The 16,447-nt window shown below is 48.9% G+C and overlaps 6 protein-coding genes across 6 annotated transcripts; 3 read left to right on the top strand and 3 right to left on the bottom strand.

Moving 5' to 3' along the window:
* Positions 1 to 240: 240 nt before the first annotated feature.
* Positions 241 to 2,463, bottom strand: FPSE_06095 (uncharacterized protein; the record flags this gene model as incomplete). Its single annotated transcript, XM_009259213.1, has 3 exons — positions 241 to 1,355; positions 1,406 to 1,910; positions 1,963 to 2,463. 3 exons carry the CDS (start codon positions 2,461 to 2,463, stop codon positions 241 to 243), a joined length of 2,121 nt encoding a protein of 706 aa, XP_009257488.1.
* A 915-nt stretch (positions 2,464 to 3,378) lies between these two features.
* FPSE_06094 (uncharacterized protein) lies at positions 3,379 to 5,064 on the top strand (the record flags this gene model as incomplete). The annotated part of the gene is made up of 2 exons (XM_009259212.1): positions 3,379 to 4,003; positions 4,058 to 5,064. 2 exons carry the CDS (start codon positions 3,379 to 3,381, stop codon positions 5,062 to 5,064), a joined length of 1,632 nt encoding a protein of 543 aa, XP_009257487.1.
* A 1,799-nt stretch (positions 5,065 to 6,863) lies between these two features.
* Positions 6,864 to 8,672, top strand: FPSE_06093 (uncharacterized protein; the record flags this gene model as incomplete). Its single annotated transcript, XM_009259211.1, has 1 exon — positions 6,864 to 8,672. One exon carries the CDS (start codon positions 6,864 to 6,866, stop codon positions 8,670 to 8,672), a length of 1,809 nt encoding a protein of 602 aa, XP_009257486.1.
* Positions 8,673 to 9,593: 921 nt separating this feature from the next.
* FPSE_06092 (uncharacterized protein) lies at positions 9,594 to 11,479 on the bottom strand (the record flags this gene model as incomplete). The annotated part of the gene is made up of 6 exons (XM_009259210.1): positions 9,594 to 9,716; positions 9,772 to 9,832; positions 9,887 to 9,971; positions 10,042 to 11,088; positions 11,143 to 11,317; positions 11,384 to 11,479. The coding sequence occupies 6 exons, from the start codon at positions 11,477 to 11,479 to the stop codon at positions 9,594 to 9,596; spliced, it is 1,587 nt and encodes a 528-aa protein (XP_009257485.1).
* Positions 11,480 to 12,050: 571 nt separating this feature from the next.
* FPSE_06091 (uncharacterized protein) lies at positions 12,051 to 13,779 on the top strand (the record flags this gene model as incomplete). Its single annotated transcript, XM_009259209.1, has 2 exons — positions 12,051 to 12,151; positions 12,219 to 13,779. The coding sequence occupies 2 exons, from the start codon at positions 12,051 to 12,053 to the stop codon at positions 13,777 to 13,779; spliced, it is 1,662 nt and encodes a 553-aa protein (XP_009257484.1).
* Positions 13,780 to 14,292: 513 nt separating this feature from the next.
* FPSE_06090 (uncharacterized protein) lies at positions 14,293 to 15,000 on the bottom strand (the record flags this gene model as incomplete). The annotated part of the gene is made up of 1 exon (XM_009259208.1): positions 14,293 to 15,000. One exon carries the CDS (start codon positions 14,998 to 15,000, stop codon positions 14,293 to 14,295), a length of 708 nt encoding a protein of 235 aa, XP_009257483.1.
* Positions 15,001 to 16,447: the final 1,447 nt, after the last annotated feature.

The following is a 16,447-nucleotide window of genomic DNA, read 5'->3' as shown; positions in this document are numbered from 1 at the left end:
TTATCGTGCGCGACCCGTGTAAGATCTGAAATTGCGATAAAACCTGTCGAGCCTGCGCTCAGCTCACTATCGATGGCCCTGGCGACGTTGACCAGGAGTATTTTGAGAAGTTCAGGCATAAAGCCCGGTATTTTTCACGAACCAACAATTCTTGAGGGCACAAAACGCTGTGAACTTGGTTGCTATTGGGTATCGTTTCCTGAACTCAGACTGTATCCTCCTGTTCACTAAACTAACATCTTAACACATGCCCTGATCACCAATAGTTGCGAAATCGCTCTCCATCACCGCCCAGAAGTGGTCCAACGGCATCGCTTGAAACGGATCCTGAAAATACTCCAACGGATCGAATACGAACGAATCAACACTGGGGTCGCAGAATTGGCTTGGCGACAACATTCTCTGGTCAAGGCTCGCATCTTGAGAGTCCTGTTGTTGCAGTCTCGGTGTCTGAATAGTTGAGGTGTCTCCAGACAAGACTTGGTTGACGCGCAGTGATAGTTCTAGCACGCCTTTGACGAATTCACTGTGCTGGCCGACGCGTCGATAACACTCAGCAACGTAGTCGGATCCTATTCTCACGAGCTCACCATCTGATCGGCCCATTCGCTTATGTGGTTTCTTAAATGTTTGCAGTGCGAGTGTTACGGCTGCCAAAAATGTGGGAGTCGGCGTCAGTAGCAAAAAGTCAGGTTGAGAGTCTGCAAACTCGGCGACTTGTGTTATGATGGTCCTGGCAGCCTCAACGCAGGTAACTTGGCTTTGTAACAACCGCGAGATACTCTGAATCTTGGACTCATGCCTCTGAACTTGATTCTGAAATGAGGTCTCAGGGAATATTAGTGATGCCCTTAGAAGAGTGATTTGGGCCTGGTGGAATTGCAAAGACAGAAAAACTGCAAATGACTTCTCTTCCGAGGTCTTTGCGTTTTGGTTTGTCTTCGCATCCTCTGTCCCTTCGTCCAGCCAGTCAATCAGTGCCTGATCTAGCAGTGCAATGCCCGACAAGAACTCAAGAGCACTCTCTGCTCTTCTTTGGAAGATGTGCTCGCTGATCTTGCCAACCAGTTGAGAAAGAGACACCCATCTGATAAAACATTGGTTCAACCCGCTGCTTTTATCTGGTAGTGGCTGATCGCAGTCGGTGATTTCGATGGCACTGGGTCGGCCTGTCTCAAGCTGCATGGACTTCTCCAACGCATAGCACGACCACCAGACTCTAGAGTGCAACTGACGGTCAACTTGATGTCCCGAGTCCTCGTTGGGATTTGATATGACAATCTTTCGGTGGAAACCTAGTGAATAGCCTATTCGAATTGCCTGGCCGAGTAGATGCCAGCATTGGCCATCTTTCCCTATGAAGACGGTCAGTCAAGCGATATACGATGCTAGTTTTAAGACCTACCTCTTGCGCGCATAGCTACTGCTAGTAAAACAAGGGCTTGGACAGAGCTCATATATGGAAAGCTTAGTAGGTGGCTCACAAGAGAATAAGCACCTGTAAGATAACCCGTAGCTGCAGGCGATATTGTGCCTTCGTGATCATCCATACCAATACTAAGCACGGCATAGATTGCAGCGACAGCAGGTGCGTCCACAGACGTTATCGCTCCTTGGAGACCATTCGGACATGTTTGTTGTAGATCGGAAAAGCGCAAGACGTCGGATATAAACTCCGTATGGTCGAGTACTGGTATTAGAGGATGCGTGCGGCTGAAGTATTTCTTTATGCAGGGTTCCATGACGGACATGCTGGGTAGGTCTGGCAAGCTCGGTACTAAGGGCAGCGAAAACTCCTCAGTAAAGCACATTCCCCATCGGAAATGTCTGCCGATGGGATCGAGTCCTCGTCGCTGGAGAAAGAGATCGATGAAGCGAGTGAGGCATTGCAGGCTGCTAGAACCCATGTACTATAACAGATCAATCGATGTTGCATAGCACACCAAGAAGATGTCAACCAACCTTTATGCGATGCGACGACTCATCGGTGTTCATAACGACATCGGGACTGTCATTTGTCTGCCCATCAGTCCCGCTCTCGGGCGACGTCTGACTCTCTTGGTATGCGCGCTCAATCCACGAGGGAACCCTCTCTTTATTCCCACTCGCCGACAAAGGTGTCGTGGCAGTATGCTGTGATCCCATGAGCGATGCTGGAGAGCTATGCTGGCTAACGATGGACGCTCTGCGCTCTACTGGCGACAGCGTCGACGTGCTCTGTGAACTCTTGTGCGGCCATTTCCTCACTGCTACGGCATTGGGTCGTCGCGGGTCGAAGGTTGTGCATTCATCGCCTCGTAAGACGCAATTGCGACACTTGGGGGTTGTCGCGTCGCATCGCACTTTGCGCTTGCGACATTGAGTGCACGCTAAAGAGAGACGGCCACGTTTGGATCGGGGAGGGCGCGGCGTAGGGGAGAGGCTTTGGGATTCTTGCGATATTGAGTCCATGGTAGAAGACATTGTTCAAGCGACAAACAGAAAGAGTTCAGAGTAAAATAGAAGAAACGTCACTCGTCTCGGGGAGACGGTTACCGAGGGTGTCGCCAACAATTTGTATCCCCCACACGCATATCATAAGCAGCGTCCAGGGTAAAAAGTCGCTAAACAACTCCCCCGCATTCATGGATGTCTCCGAATTGCGGAAGACTTTCACGGCTCTGAGCTATCTTTGAGGCAGAGAAAATAAATAAGCAAAGATCTGTTCTGTTCAGGACTGAATTGGCTGAATTATTTCGTCTCTCATGCCATCCGTGGCCAAGCTTTACTACCCTGGGCCTGACAAGCTTCATCTCTCGCGGGGTAACTAAGAGATGGGGGTCCCTCACTGAAAAGAGACAGGGTGTTCGAGGCCCTGCATTGCCTGGTCATGTTCCAATATCGTTGTTCTCATTGGAGATGGGGGTTGTTGAGACTACTGAGGAGGCGTTTGCTAGCTCGTCGCTCAACTTCGGTTCGATTCGGTTCGGATAAAGGTTTCCTTTCTAGCATGCCAGGCCGGGGTTGAGGCAACACGAGTAAGTCCAACCAGTACTGTCCCCCCATCACGACTCGTCAGAATGCGAAATGATGAGTGTCTGCCAGTTCAATATGCCACGCTGAGATGGACCACAGAGTAGAGAAAAAAGACTGACTAAATCACTTGCTTCAATTCGTTCTCCAATTAAGTTCAACTAGAAAAAATAAAGCCTCCCGCTCATTCGCACCGGTCCCGTTCAAGGGAGAAACACTGCGCAGGGTCCTCAGTTCCGAACCGAAGCGAACCGAACTAACAACATCCCATTCTCCAAGTGGTTCGTTCAATATTCGTCCTCGTCTACATAATCGCGAGCGCTGTTTCGACTAAGATTCTTTCTTCACTGTTACATTCAGCGTATCATGTCGGAGCCACTTCAATCACAGTCACAGCCACAGTCTCCCTCACACCAACAAGATGGACACAACGAGAAAGATGCTGTGGGCTCCCGTCTGGAACCTGTCGAGACAGGGGCCTCATACGTTCCTCCACACATGACTACGCTTCAGCGACGCCTTGTTGTACTGTCTCTTTGTTTAACTCTATTCCTTTGTGCATTGGATACAACAATCTTGGCTACAGCGCTTCCGACCATTGGCAATGAACTACAAACATCGGCTCGCGAATATGCCTGGATAGGATCTTCCTATACACTCTCCACAACAGCGGTGACGCCAGTATGGGCCAAGATCTCTGATATAGTTGGCCGCAAGCCAAGTATGATGAGTGCCACTGGCCTCTTCATGGCTGGAAGTCTTATTTGCGCCTTGGCAAATTCGAGTGGTATGCTCATCGGTGGAAGAGTAGTTCAAGGTCTCGGTGGTGGAGGCTGCATGGTGCTCATCACAATTCTTATTGGAGACTTGTTTCCCTTGAAGGATCGTGCCAAATACTATGGTATCACAGGACTTGTGTTTGGCATCGCTGGAGCCATTGGCCCCGTGTTGGGTGGTGTTTTCTCCCAAGCCGTTACTTGGAGATGGTGCTGTAAGTATACTCCAGCTGACCAATTCACTATACATCAGCTAACCATGTCCACAGTTTACATCAACTTACCCTTTGAAGGCGTTGCCTTGGTGGCCCTCTTCTTCCTGCTCAAGGTCAACATCGAGAAGGAACCTCTTATTGACGGCATGCGCAGTCTTGACTGGGTTGGCTTTGCTTTCATCATCGGTGGCACAATCTGCTTCCTCTACGGTCTTGAAGCTGGTTCAGGCGGACTCGCACCCTGGAACTCTGCTTTTGTGATCTGCCTCATTGTCTTTGGAGTTGTCATCCTGGCGCTCTTCATGGTATGGGAAGCCAAAGTTGCCAAGAATCCCATTATTCCCATCCGGATCTTCCAGAGCAGAACAAACATGGCCTCTTTCGCTGTGGCAAATCTGCACTCCTTCATTTTCATCTCATACGACTACTTCTTACCGCTGTACTTCCAGGTCATCCTTGGTTTCTCGCCCATCATTTCCGGACTCACCTTGTTTCCTCTCATCCTTCCCATGTCAATTTCGACTGGCCTTGGTGGTATATTTGTGAGAAAGACTGGAAACTACAAGATTTTGATTCTTATCGGCGCTTCTCTCATGGCTATCGGTACAGGTCTCTTCATCAGCCTCGGACAACGAAAGGAGTGGGTCAAGCTGGTGATTTTCCAAATCATTGCAGGCTTAGGCTGCGGTGTCCTCTTCCAAAACCCGATGATCGCGCTTCAGACTCATGTTCGACAGAGAGATATAGCAGCTGCTATGTCTGCGTATACTTTCTTGCGTGGTCTCTCTGTTTCCATATCGATTGTGGTTGGAACAGTCTTGATTCAACGGACTGTTCGCGGTGGTAATTTGACTCATGTATCGAATGATGCAGAACAGGGCGAGACGGACAAGCAAGGATACATCAGTGGTTTGAGGGTTATGTGGGCATTTTACACGGCTCTTTGTGGTCTTATGGTGGTGTCGGCGGTCTTTATTCTGCCCAAGCCGGTAAAGAAAGAAGCAAGCAGCGAGACGGGTACAGAAACGCAACAGAGCGATAAGACGGATGCCATAGCTTAGGCGATGGTATGTTCAAGGGCATACATAGTACCTTACTAGGGAAATAATAAAACAAACGCGTCTTTACACGAACCACGGACAGGAATTGTGATGACTGAATGAACTGGTCGCGTCGCGGATGTCTGTCTCACTTGATACCGCAAAGGGTATAGTGCTGTGAGAAGGTCAAGGAGCAAAAAGAAAGGTTCCGCCCGGGATTGAACCGGGGACCTTCTCGGTGTTAACGAGATGCCATAACCGACTAGACCACGCAACCTGGGTTTTGGTTGGCGACTCTGCCTCAGATTGGGCTACAGGATGATCGTCAGCCGTTACTCGATGGGGAAAACGCCTCGATCTGGAGTACCGAACGGCTGGTTCGATCGAGCAAAGAGACGGCTGGATTGGCTTGGAAGGGGCTGGTCTTTTAATGATGATGTTCCTGTCTTAATGACGCGCTTCCGCTGGACTAGTCAGAATGCGGAATGTTTCAGTGCGTGAACCGACACATTGTTGGAAGTAGGGCTACCCTATAGCATCACCAATTAATTGATGCGATACTAAGAACACTGTCAATTCTCATCGTAGAAACATGTAACACGAGTTTGTTACTCATTGTATATTCGTAAGCCTATAAAAACAATGCCAAGCTACATTGAATAGACACATTGTTTGCTGTAGCTCAATACAGTTGGAAAGAGATCTACACTCATCAACTACCGAGGCATCAAAGACACATTACTAAGTCAGTTTATGCTGTTCGGGCATTAAAGTCTGAAGCACAACTTTCCATTACAAACCCACTGGCCAAAACGCAAACGCTTACGATAAAAGGACCGATTGGTAAAGCTTTATTGACAATCCTTTAACAGTACCCGCCCATCAAGCGTAATTACAGACGCCTCAAATGGGATGACTACTCTCCACTATCTCGGCATGCTATCTCTATTGAGTCAATCTAGAATCTAGATACGAGAGATCTCCCTTGCTGTTTAATAAGCGGATCATGCGATTGAGAAAAGGAGTTTTAAATAACTTCAGCTCCGTCTCCATATCAAAGACCAACACTATTGGACAAGTCCATGACTCGTGTCCCAGGCTTGCTAAGCTATGACCGGATTTCGGCATCGGGATGACGCATCAAGTCCGTGGCAAAAGAAGTTTTCGTCTGTGGCAACCAATTAGACTATTTTCGCGAAGATCTCGCATACAAGGTCCATGGAGTTTCCGTGGGTGTCGTCATGACGGACTCAATCTTGCCCCCGAAAGGACGCCTAAAGACGGCTAACGATGCATCTTCAAACTCTGATTTAGCATCTTGATTTCTAAACCCGCTATGGCCGTTTCTTATCCGTTGTCGATCCCATCCATCATCACTAAAAATCTGCCGAATGGCACCGGATTTTGCAATGATTACGGCCGAAAAGCCCGATCCGGACCCGACTACCCGTTAGGTCGAATCTAGAGCCGAGGCAGAGATGAATAGGAGTAACCCAGAACGTGCTTAGTCTCTCGCTTGGTGATATCATTCCTTGTCGGCTTTAACGTAGGGACCACACGTCCTTGCCTGTCCAGGGTGTTGTCGCCGGTCGGCGGATCCGTCATGGAATTGAAGAGATTTGTTCGCTTGTACAAATCCGTCCCTCTATAAACTCCGGTCAAAGAAACCTGGTCCTTATTTAAGTCGCTTGGCTCCCGTTTCTTTTATTCGATCTGCATGCTCTATCTCGACAACGGGTTTTTAGCTTTCTTCCCCCGCCTAAACCCAAACGCATCGACTCTATTAAATTAATACTGCGACTCGATACGACTACAACACGATGAGCGAAAACGATAATATCGAAAGCCCGGCGATGGCTAAAATCCCCTACTGGCGATTGGTCGCCGACCAGGCTGGTATCACACCAGCAGTCCAAAACTACAAGTACGATGGTTCAGGTACAGAGGAGGACCCCTACAGGGTGAAATGGATCCCCAATGATCCCCGAAACCCCATGGAGTTCAGTCAAGTCAAGAAGTGGTTCATCACCATGACTGTCGCTATGACCACTCTCGCTGTCGCCCTTGTATCATCCGCCTACACTGGTGGCATCCGACAGATCATCGTTGAGTTCAACATTAGCCAAGAAGTCGCTACCCTCGGTGTTTCTCTGTTCGTCTTGGGTTTCGCAATTGGTCCTCTTCTCTGGGCCCCTCTTAGCGAGATGTTTGGTCGTCAATACCTCTTCATTGGTACCTATGCCGCTCTTACTGCCTTCAACTCTGGCTGCGCTGGCGCCAACAATGCCACCACTCTTATTGTTCTGCGATTTTTCGCTGGCGCTTTCGGTTCATCGCCTCTTACCAACGCTGGTGGTACCATTGCCGACATGTTCCCCGCTTCCCAGCGTGGTCTCGCTATGGCCATCTTTGCTGCCGCTCCCTTCCTTGGCCCCGTCCTCGGTCCCATCATTGGAGGTTTCCTTGGTATGAACGCTGGTTGGCGATGGGTCATGGGCTTCCTCGGTGCCTTCTCCGGTACTCTCTGGATCATTGGTACCCTGCTTGTTCCCGAGACTTATGCCCCCGTCCTTCTCCGTCGCCGTGCCGCCAAGCTCTCCAAGATGACTGGCAAAGTCTACGTTAGCCAGGTTGACCACGACCGTGGCAAGGTTACTCTCGGCGAATCCTTCAAGACTGCCCTTTCGCGTCCCTGGATCCTCCTCTTCCGAGAGCCTATTGTGCTTCTCCTTTCCATCTACATGGCCATTGTCTACGGAACTCTTTACATGCTCTTCGGTGCCTTCCCCATTGTTTACCAGCAGCAGCGTGGCTGGAACACCGGTGTCGGTGGCCTTGCTTTCCTTGGTATCATGATTGGTATGCTCGCAGCTATCGGATACACCATCCCCATGAACAAGCGCTACGTCAAGATCGAGAAGGAGAACGGTGGCTTCGCCCCTCCTGAAGCTCGTCTCCCCTCATGCCTCATCGGCTCCATCTGCCTGCCCATCGGTCTCTTCTGGTTCGCCTGGACCAACGGCCCCTCCACTCACTGGCTCGTCAGCATTGCTGCCGGTGTCCCCTTCGGCTTCGGCATGGTTCTCGTCTTCCTCAGTGTCATGAACTACCTCATTGACGCCTACACCATCTTCGCCGCCTCAGTTCTGGCTGCCAACTCAGTCCTCCGATCTCTCTTCGGTGCTGCTTTCCCTCTCTTCACCAGCTACATGTACAAGGATCTCGGCATTCACTGGGCTTCTTCTGTCCCCGCCTTCCTTGCCCTGGCCTGTGTTCCCTTCCCCTTCTTGTTCTACAAGTACGGTGCTTCCATTCGTGAGAAGTGCAAGTTCGCTGCTCAATCCGCTGCTTTCATGCGCAAGCTACAGAACGACAACGCCCCCGCTTCCGAAGAAGAGAAGCGAGAGGATGATGTCCCTGAGGAGGAGACCTTTGACGATGATGCCTCCACCGAGGTTGACGAGCCCGCCTATGCTCCCATCACTGCAACAAGGACCCATCAATCCACACGATCCCACGCCTCTCGGGCTTCTCGTGCCTCGCGGGCTTCAATGGCGTCACGCCGCAAGTCGTACGAGGGTAACCCTTACGACATTGACCGCGTCAACACAAGGCAATCATTCACATAAAATAATCATTACCTAAAAGTTATTGCAGGGTTGGAAACCCAGGAAAAATTGACGGCCGTATAGCGTTTAATTACATAGACTTTCTTCAAAATAATACCCCATTTCTTGTTCTTATACCTACTTCTGACTCAATTTGGATCCATCGTGCAAAGTTTAAACTCATATGACGTATTGATCTTCCCTCTTGAACAATTGCTTGGTTTAACGTGCAGCAATTAGAGGCTTGGCAAGGCTAGTCCTACTGAAGTAGCATGGCATTAGCGCTCAAGGCGAAGCTGAGCTCTGCTCTGCCAGGCTATTTCCTTGGCAATTAGTGAACATGATGCCCTGGACTGGCCAATTGTCTCGCCTGTAACATGCTTGAGTTGCGAACAAGTGGCACAGCACAAGGTCTTGAACATGACCCACTGCCCACCACGCACCTTGTTCCCACTCTCTCTCACAGAGGACAGTTCCGTACTACGGTTTCTTCTACTTACCAAATACATGACAGCTCATTCTGACGAATCTTTTATCGGAGAAACCTGGTCCCGTGGTCTAGTCGGTTATGGCACCTCGTTAACACCGAGAAGGTTCCCGGTTGAGCCCGGGCGGAACCTCTCTTTTTGTCTTCCAGCCCCTGATAAAAGTTAAAAGGACCATGTATTTTTGCTCAGTGCCACGACAAATTTTCAATGCCGTTTCAACAGTATCTGAAGTTCTTATAGAACGTGCACGAGTGAACCAATGGGAGAGAATGAGTCTAATCACAGAGCAATGACAATAATATTGGAAGCTAGACTGTATAAAAACTATATGGCATGCGTCGAGATTTAAACCTCTACACAATTGCATCCTTTCCTTTGCAGATAGGTATAGAAGGCCGAATATAGTGGCTGTATTCTGCAAAAGATGACTTCTACTAGACTAAGTCTGCCCAACTCAATCGATGAATGGAAAATACTTCTGTGGGCAGGTGACATTAGCAGGCGGAACTACGCCTTGAAGATATCCCTGAATGTGTTCATAGTAACAAGGAGACCCTCCCTCTCGAGTAACAGGATGCTGGAAGGGACAAAGGGTTAGCTGAGAGCGTGTCCTGGAACATGCTTGGACTTACACCAACGGATTCCTGCAAAAGAACGACAGATCTAGGGAACTGTGAAGCCATCTTGTGAGCACTTAAGAAAATTAGTGAACTGATCATTGCTAGGTACCATAACTGAATGACATACTTGGCTGCAGGAGCGACGGGATCGAGGGTGTTGCTTGTGAATAGGATCGGAAAAGACATGGGCTTGTCGATACCAGTGACTGGGCCTGCAAGTATATGTTAGAATGACTCTTCGAATTATCATCGCTGCCAGTGAGAAGGGGGAAGATAACCCACCTTGCAGCATCATACTGTCAGGCAATCGTGGTTTAAGTGACCGACACAGAATTGTTCTCGCCCAGATCGGGAACACGTCCCCAATATACTTGCTGCGAGACACGGAGTCTTCAATATAATCTTTCCAGTCCTCGAGAGTGACAAGCTTGTTGGTCCTGTACGAGTCTACACATCGGATGATGACATCCACATCGCTGGTCAGGTATAGCTTCTCTGACCATCCAATTAGAGCAGAGGCGTTACCACTTTCCAGCTCAGCAAAAATATCTGCAAAGATGGGGAAGTATGTACGTGGCTCGTAGATGCCATATGCTATAAGAGACTTGAGGTCCGAGTATGTGGCGAGTCCTGGCAAAGTGTGACCGTCGATTCCACTGACTGGAATGGGGTGACTTGAGATATCGCGGATCAGCGTGTCTATTCTAGCCGTGATATTCTCCGGCGTGGGTCCCCAGAAAGAACACAAGTCTGGACCTGCAGCATGGCATCGAACAGAAAACTGCTCAAACGCCTTGTCCGAGTCAATAAAGTTACTGCGCCAGTTGTTCTCGTAGTACTGGTCGACGTCCAAGACACTCTCAAGGATCAATCTTTCGACGCGTTCAGGGAACATGGATGCGAAAGTAGTACCGATGACAGACGCGTAGCTGTTGCCAAAGCCCCAGAGCTTGGCCTCGGAAGGTTCATGGCCTGATAGCTTTGCGTCTGCCTCGATAAAAGTGAGAATGTCTCGTGCAACCGCTGGACTGGTGACATAATAGCCATATGGCGATTTCGTCTTGACTTCCTCGTTGCACAAGTCGCCATAAATCTCAGCTGAGTAGTATTGTTCCTCGAATGAGTTGGTGGATGTGTTTGTAGCGCCAGTGTAGTGTGCTCGGTTAAAGGCTTTTTGTGCTTCCTTGTTCCGGAAACAATCGATCTTTGGACCGCTTCTCTCTACACCACGGGGGTCTAAGCCGACAAAATTGTACGTCTCGCCAAACATCTGTCCCACTTGGTCTTTGTATTCCTGTAAGAGGTCAATGCTAGAGCCACCTGGGCCGCCTGTCGTAGGATTAGCTTGGTTGTCAGAAGATAATATGACTCTGGGGGTCTTACCTGGAATGATCACGATGCTCTGGGAATCAGAGGTGGCATTCTTCCCAGCAAGCTTCATGAAAGCAACAGGTGCTGTGCCAAGATCCGGGTTGGAGTAGTCAAGTGGGACTTTGAGTCTGGAACAAGTGAAGTTGTCGAAGCATGGTGTCCAGACAAGCTCAGCCGAAGGCTTGATCTATCAGACTTGTGAGATGGCTTGACCACAAATACGGCAGCATTTGTAAATGCTCAGGGGACTTACATCGTCAAAACTCTGGACCATGGTGGCACTCTTCCGACACTCAGCTCTACCTCCAAATCCTGCGAGTAGGATAAGAGGAACCGCGGTTCGCTTCATCTTGATGTTAACGTTATTTTAAAGGTGGTTTAATGCCTGATCGTGTATGAATATTTCCCTCTATTGATGGATGTGTTGGCACTACTTATACATTCGGAGAGAACTTCAATAATCCTGATTTCCACGGGATAAATAAACCATGTTGTAATAATACACGTAACACTTCAGATCCACCCGTACGAACTGACAAATAAACGAGTCTTGGATGAATGCTAAGCCCCTAAAGACCGAGGGGAAAACCTGTTAGGATAGTCAACTCTCATAAATCTGATATTTGGGATCGTCAAAAAGACCGAGCTCGTAGGATCTCGCAGTAAGCATTGGAGTATCCACCTGTACGAACTGACCAATGAGCATGTTCAATTCGGAGTAAGCACTACATGTAGGTGCAGCTTGACAGCCTGGTTAGTACTGATTATTCCTGTTGCAGTTTGCCCCTCTCGAGCCTGGGTGAATACGTCTTCCCTGATGTAGAGACAAATGGAAACAAGTTGCTGTTGCTCTTCCTGAATCATCCGCGCATAAAACTTGCGCCGCTGATGGAACTTGTCTTCCACCACTAGTCCCAGCCATGAACAGTTCGGAAACTAAGTCTGAAATCTCAAGCCAGGCTTGGAGGAAGAAACCTCGACAATTCGCTCCAAAGTCCAGGCTAGGCTGTAAAACGTGCAAGTGAGTCTCGCCTAGCTCATCGCTAACACTATTGTCGGACAAGCGAAGCTCACCAACAGCAATAAAGAATACGACGAATCAAATGCGACCAGGCTCGACCATCATGTCAGAAGTGTCAGTCTACAGGACGGACTTGCGATGGCTATGATGTGGCGCCACACCTTGTCGAGGCTGATGTGAAGATGAGCCAGCATCATCACTCAGATGCTATTGCAACAGCGACCCACGGCTTACCCAACTCATCCACTGCTTGGAGTGTTCAGAAGACACCACATCCACGTTATCAAAGACAACAAAGCCTGATTTTGCACAATCCGGGAGCGTTGATGTTGCTGCCAGTGGATTCAGCTCAGGCAGAAGCCATGTCATTTTTCGAAGTCATCTCAGTCAATCATCTGAACGAGTACTACCCGAGCCAGTCATGGCGTGAAACCCTCATGTTCTTCTCCCAAACAACACCATCAGTACGACATGCTGCCGTAGCCTTGTCCCTGATTCACCGAAGCTACCACGATAGCTGTTCCAGCCACTCGGAATATGGGGCATTGTTCCATTACAACAAAGCTATCCAGCTGTTTCTGTCACAAGAAAGTGGTGATAACATCGAAGTGATGGCAATCGCACTATTAGTATGCTACCTGTTTACAAGCTTTGACAACTTGGCGGGCAAATATCAACGGGCCATGATACATCTTCAAGGAGGAGTCAAACTCTCGCGCAGCATCACTGATGCCATGCTAGACAGTAGTAGCGTCTCCAGCGCGAACGTGTTTCTCATAGAAGTTGTGAAGCAGCTGAGGCGTCTCGATATGCAAGCTGGTGCATATCTAGTCGGTTGGAGCGCGGACAATACGCAGGAAACTCCCGAACAAGAAGCCTTGTTCCTGAACAATGCATTTGATTCAGTGGAACATGCCGCCGATTGCCACCAGGTGCTAATTGCGCGAGCCATGAGTTTGCACTGGATGGCACAAGAGGCATCCTTCACAGCAGGCGTACCTCCCATCGCTTCTAAACAGCTTGTCATTGAACAACTGGAGACGTGGTCGCATCTTTTTGAACACATGCTAAGCACAACAAACCATCATGGTGATATCGGGATCAGCCGTGTTGAAAAGTTGTTGCGACTTCAGAATACCGTTCTTTGGATACTTGTCAGTAGTCTCGGACCGGGTAGAGAGATGGAGTATGACAAATTCCTGCCTGAATTTCAGCGATGCGTCAAAATAGTAGACGAAGTCGCATTTGGGCATCAGCGCCACGAAGGATCGTCAAAACCGAGATTTACACAAGACGTAGCTATTGTTCCCATTCTTTATATCATTGGAGCCAAATGTAGGGAGCCTGGGGTTCGGCAAGGGGTGTTGAGGATCCTGCGACGGCAGCGACTCCGCGAGGCAGTCTGGGACAGTGCCTTTGCTGCAAGAGCTGTGGAGAGGATAGCGGAGATTGAACAAGACAAGATTGGAGGGGGATGTATAGAGACTATGGGGGAAATAGAAGTGTCGCAGAGGGTCGAGTGTGTGTCTTGGGAGCAAGTGATCAACAACCAGGGGGCAAGACTGGAGTTGGAGTATACACTCTGCAAACAAGAGAGAAGATACACCGAGTCTTTGTTTGTTCATTGACTTATCAGGCCAAGGCCTTCGGGAAAGTTGGACTTCTCTCGTTCAAAGACAGACGATCTGTTCCCTGTTGAGCATATGCTGTTGCCTTGTACAGTCTAGTGTTCGTCAAACCCAAATGATGCATCTAGGTAACCACGTTTGACCGTTGGGATTTCAGCGATTCGTACTCGCATTTCAATTTTATCTTAGCCGTGGGGCAGTTGTCACATCGTTTCAAAGTCACATAAATAGTTCTTTATAAGCGTTCAGCATTAGAAGTTCTCATCTATTAATACCAATCTGGCTATGAAAACAATCTTCTCGCACCACAAACCCAATTTCAAAACTCCAATCCCAAATCCCAAACTCCGAACTCCTTTCCTCCCACGCTCGCTTCTCAGTCCCAGTACTGCCAATATTCAGTACCATCCTTTTCAACACGCTCCAGCTTTCCGATGGTACTCATCCAGCTGTTAAGTGCTTCATCCCCGACACCGCGCCGGGCTCTGCAGCCCTCGCACTGCCTCAGCGCCATCAGATTTTGCTGATGGCAGCCTTGGCCTCCTCCAGTGTCTTGCTCACACTTCCAGTGAGTGTGATCCGGACGGACCGTGCTCGTTGACGAAGCGAAGTCAGGCATGATGTAGCCGTTCTCTGAAGAGCACCAGGTTGTCGAGCAGGAGCAGTCGACCGACGTTGTTGACGGGGTCTGGCCGATTGAGGTTGCCGAGGACCAGTCGACCGACGTTCTTCACGAGGTCTGGTCGACTGACGTTGTCGTGGAGCGGCCGATTGATGCTCTTGGCGAGGAGCAGTTGGTCGACGTTCTTGGCGAGGAGCAGCGGGACGTGTACCAGTCGTTGCTGATCGAGGTCTTGCTTCTGCGGAAGGGCCAGCGGGACGTCTAGTCGTTGCTGCACGCGTGGGTATCCCCCGTGTAAACGCGTCGGCGGCACGATGGTGTGGGGGTGTGCTGGGACGCCTAGATGGGAACAAGTCAGTAGCACGTCGAACCTCAGCTGGAGAATAGAATTGGGGGTTCCGGATGACGAATTCCGGGTTCGCCGGCGTGCGAACGCCAACTTCGGTCAGTTCCCCATAGGCATTGCCTGAGGAACTCTCCCAAAGGGTCCCATCCGCCGCACGGAAGGTATACATGTTAGTCCTATCGTCATACGAAATCCTTTCCATCCCATTGGGGAGACGGCCAACGTCGGTGTCAAAATGGGTAACACGAGGCATGGTTGTGGTAGAAAGAAAATAGTTACTCACTTGTATAAAATGTGTGGCTGTGTAGTAGATCTGCTCGTGTAATCTGTGTGTATGTGTTTGCGTGGTCGGAATGGTTTGAGGAGAAATCTTTCTGGAGGGGGGGGGGGAAATCCCCCTTTTATAAATGAGGAACATACCTGGCTCATACCTGGCTCATTCGCACACACGTTTGTGTAAACTTAACACCTTAAAGGTTACTATAACATGGACTTGTCATTGTAAACAAGTATAGACCTGTAAGGTTGTTTCTGAACTAGTGCCGTGAGTTCGTGAATCCATAGTCATGATAGTGGAACACATCAGATGTTAGCTGGCAGGCCAAGTTGAATATAAATGTGAACAAAGTGCAGTGACTAAGTCGACAGAGTTAATGTAATCGTTAATTAGGCAACACTGAATGACTTGTTGGAGTAGACTAGAGAAACACAAGAACAAGAAGAGATGTATAAACATATCGCTACGTTGACAGCGTATCAGCTGGTTCTATTTTTCATAGGATCGAGAAGATGCCACTCAATAGCAACACTGAAATAATCCGCGTGACCACTGGCCAATAACCATCGGCAAGTACTTAGAAAGCTCTTATCTCCATGTCATGCTCACAAAGACAGCACATACATCGACCCAAGCAGCGACATTGAACAAGGCCGATTAGACTTCCAGCATAGTCTCTCTTGCTTTTTAACAATCCGCTTAATCTTACTGTCATTTTCAAAGAGTGAAGCATGACCAAACGTTGTGTTATTGATGCTGGTACGGGAAGAGGAATATGGACAATCGACTTTGCTAATGAGCACCCCGATGCAATCGTGACTAGTGTAGACTTGAGCCCAATCCAGCCATCTATGGTGCCCCCGGTGTTGAGTTCCATGTAGATAATATGGAGGACGAAACCACTTTCTCTGAGCCATTTGATTGCATGTATTGCTGTTCCATGACCGCTCCTTTCGCTAACTGGCAAAGGTCTTTCGAACAAAGCTTTAGAAACTTGACACCTGGTGGCTGGTGGCTGGTGGCTGGAATGAGGTTGTAGATATTCTACCTCCTGCCTGCATCTGATGACGGCACCATGTCTCCTGATACGGCGCTTTACAAATGGTCGTAGTTGAGTTGGATGTGTTGCTCACAGACGTGAGAAAAGATGTCAAAAACAACTCAATACATACATGGCCTGTGTAAATCATTTATGTCGAATTGTGCAAATGTCTAGCAAAGACCAGATACGTGATTTGCGGTCAAAAGATACCTTGAACAACTGTCAATACATGGGAAGAATTCGAGTTGTTTGAGGACAAGGCATGATGTGTCAGAACATTGTTTTATTTCAGCAAATGATTTAGCTTGCCAGCTTCGGTTTTCCTTTGTGCTTAGTTCAGCCGGCATGTTTTGATGCCGAACACCGGAAATGATGACCAAT

The sequence above is a fragment of the Fusarium pseudograminearum genome, chromosome 2, assembly GCF_000303195.2.
Source record: "Fusarium pseudograminearum CS3096 chromosome 2, whole genome shotgun sequence".
In the NCBI taxonomy this organism is placed as follows: Eukaryota; Fungi; Ascomycota; class Sordariomycetes; order Hypocreales; family Nectriaceae; genus Fusarium; species Fusarium pseudograminearum.
Note: the sequence above shows the minus strand (reverse complement) of the source record. Positions and strands in the feature narration are given on the sequence as shown.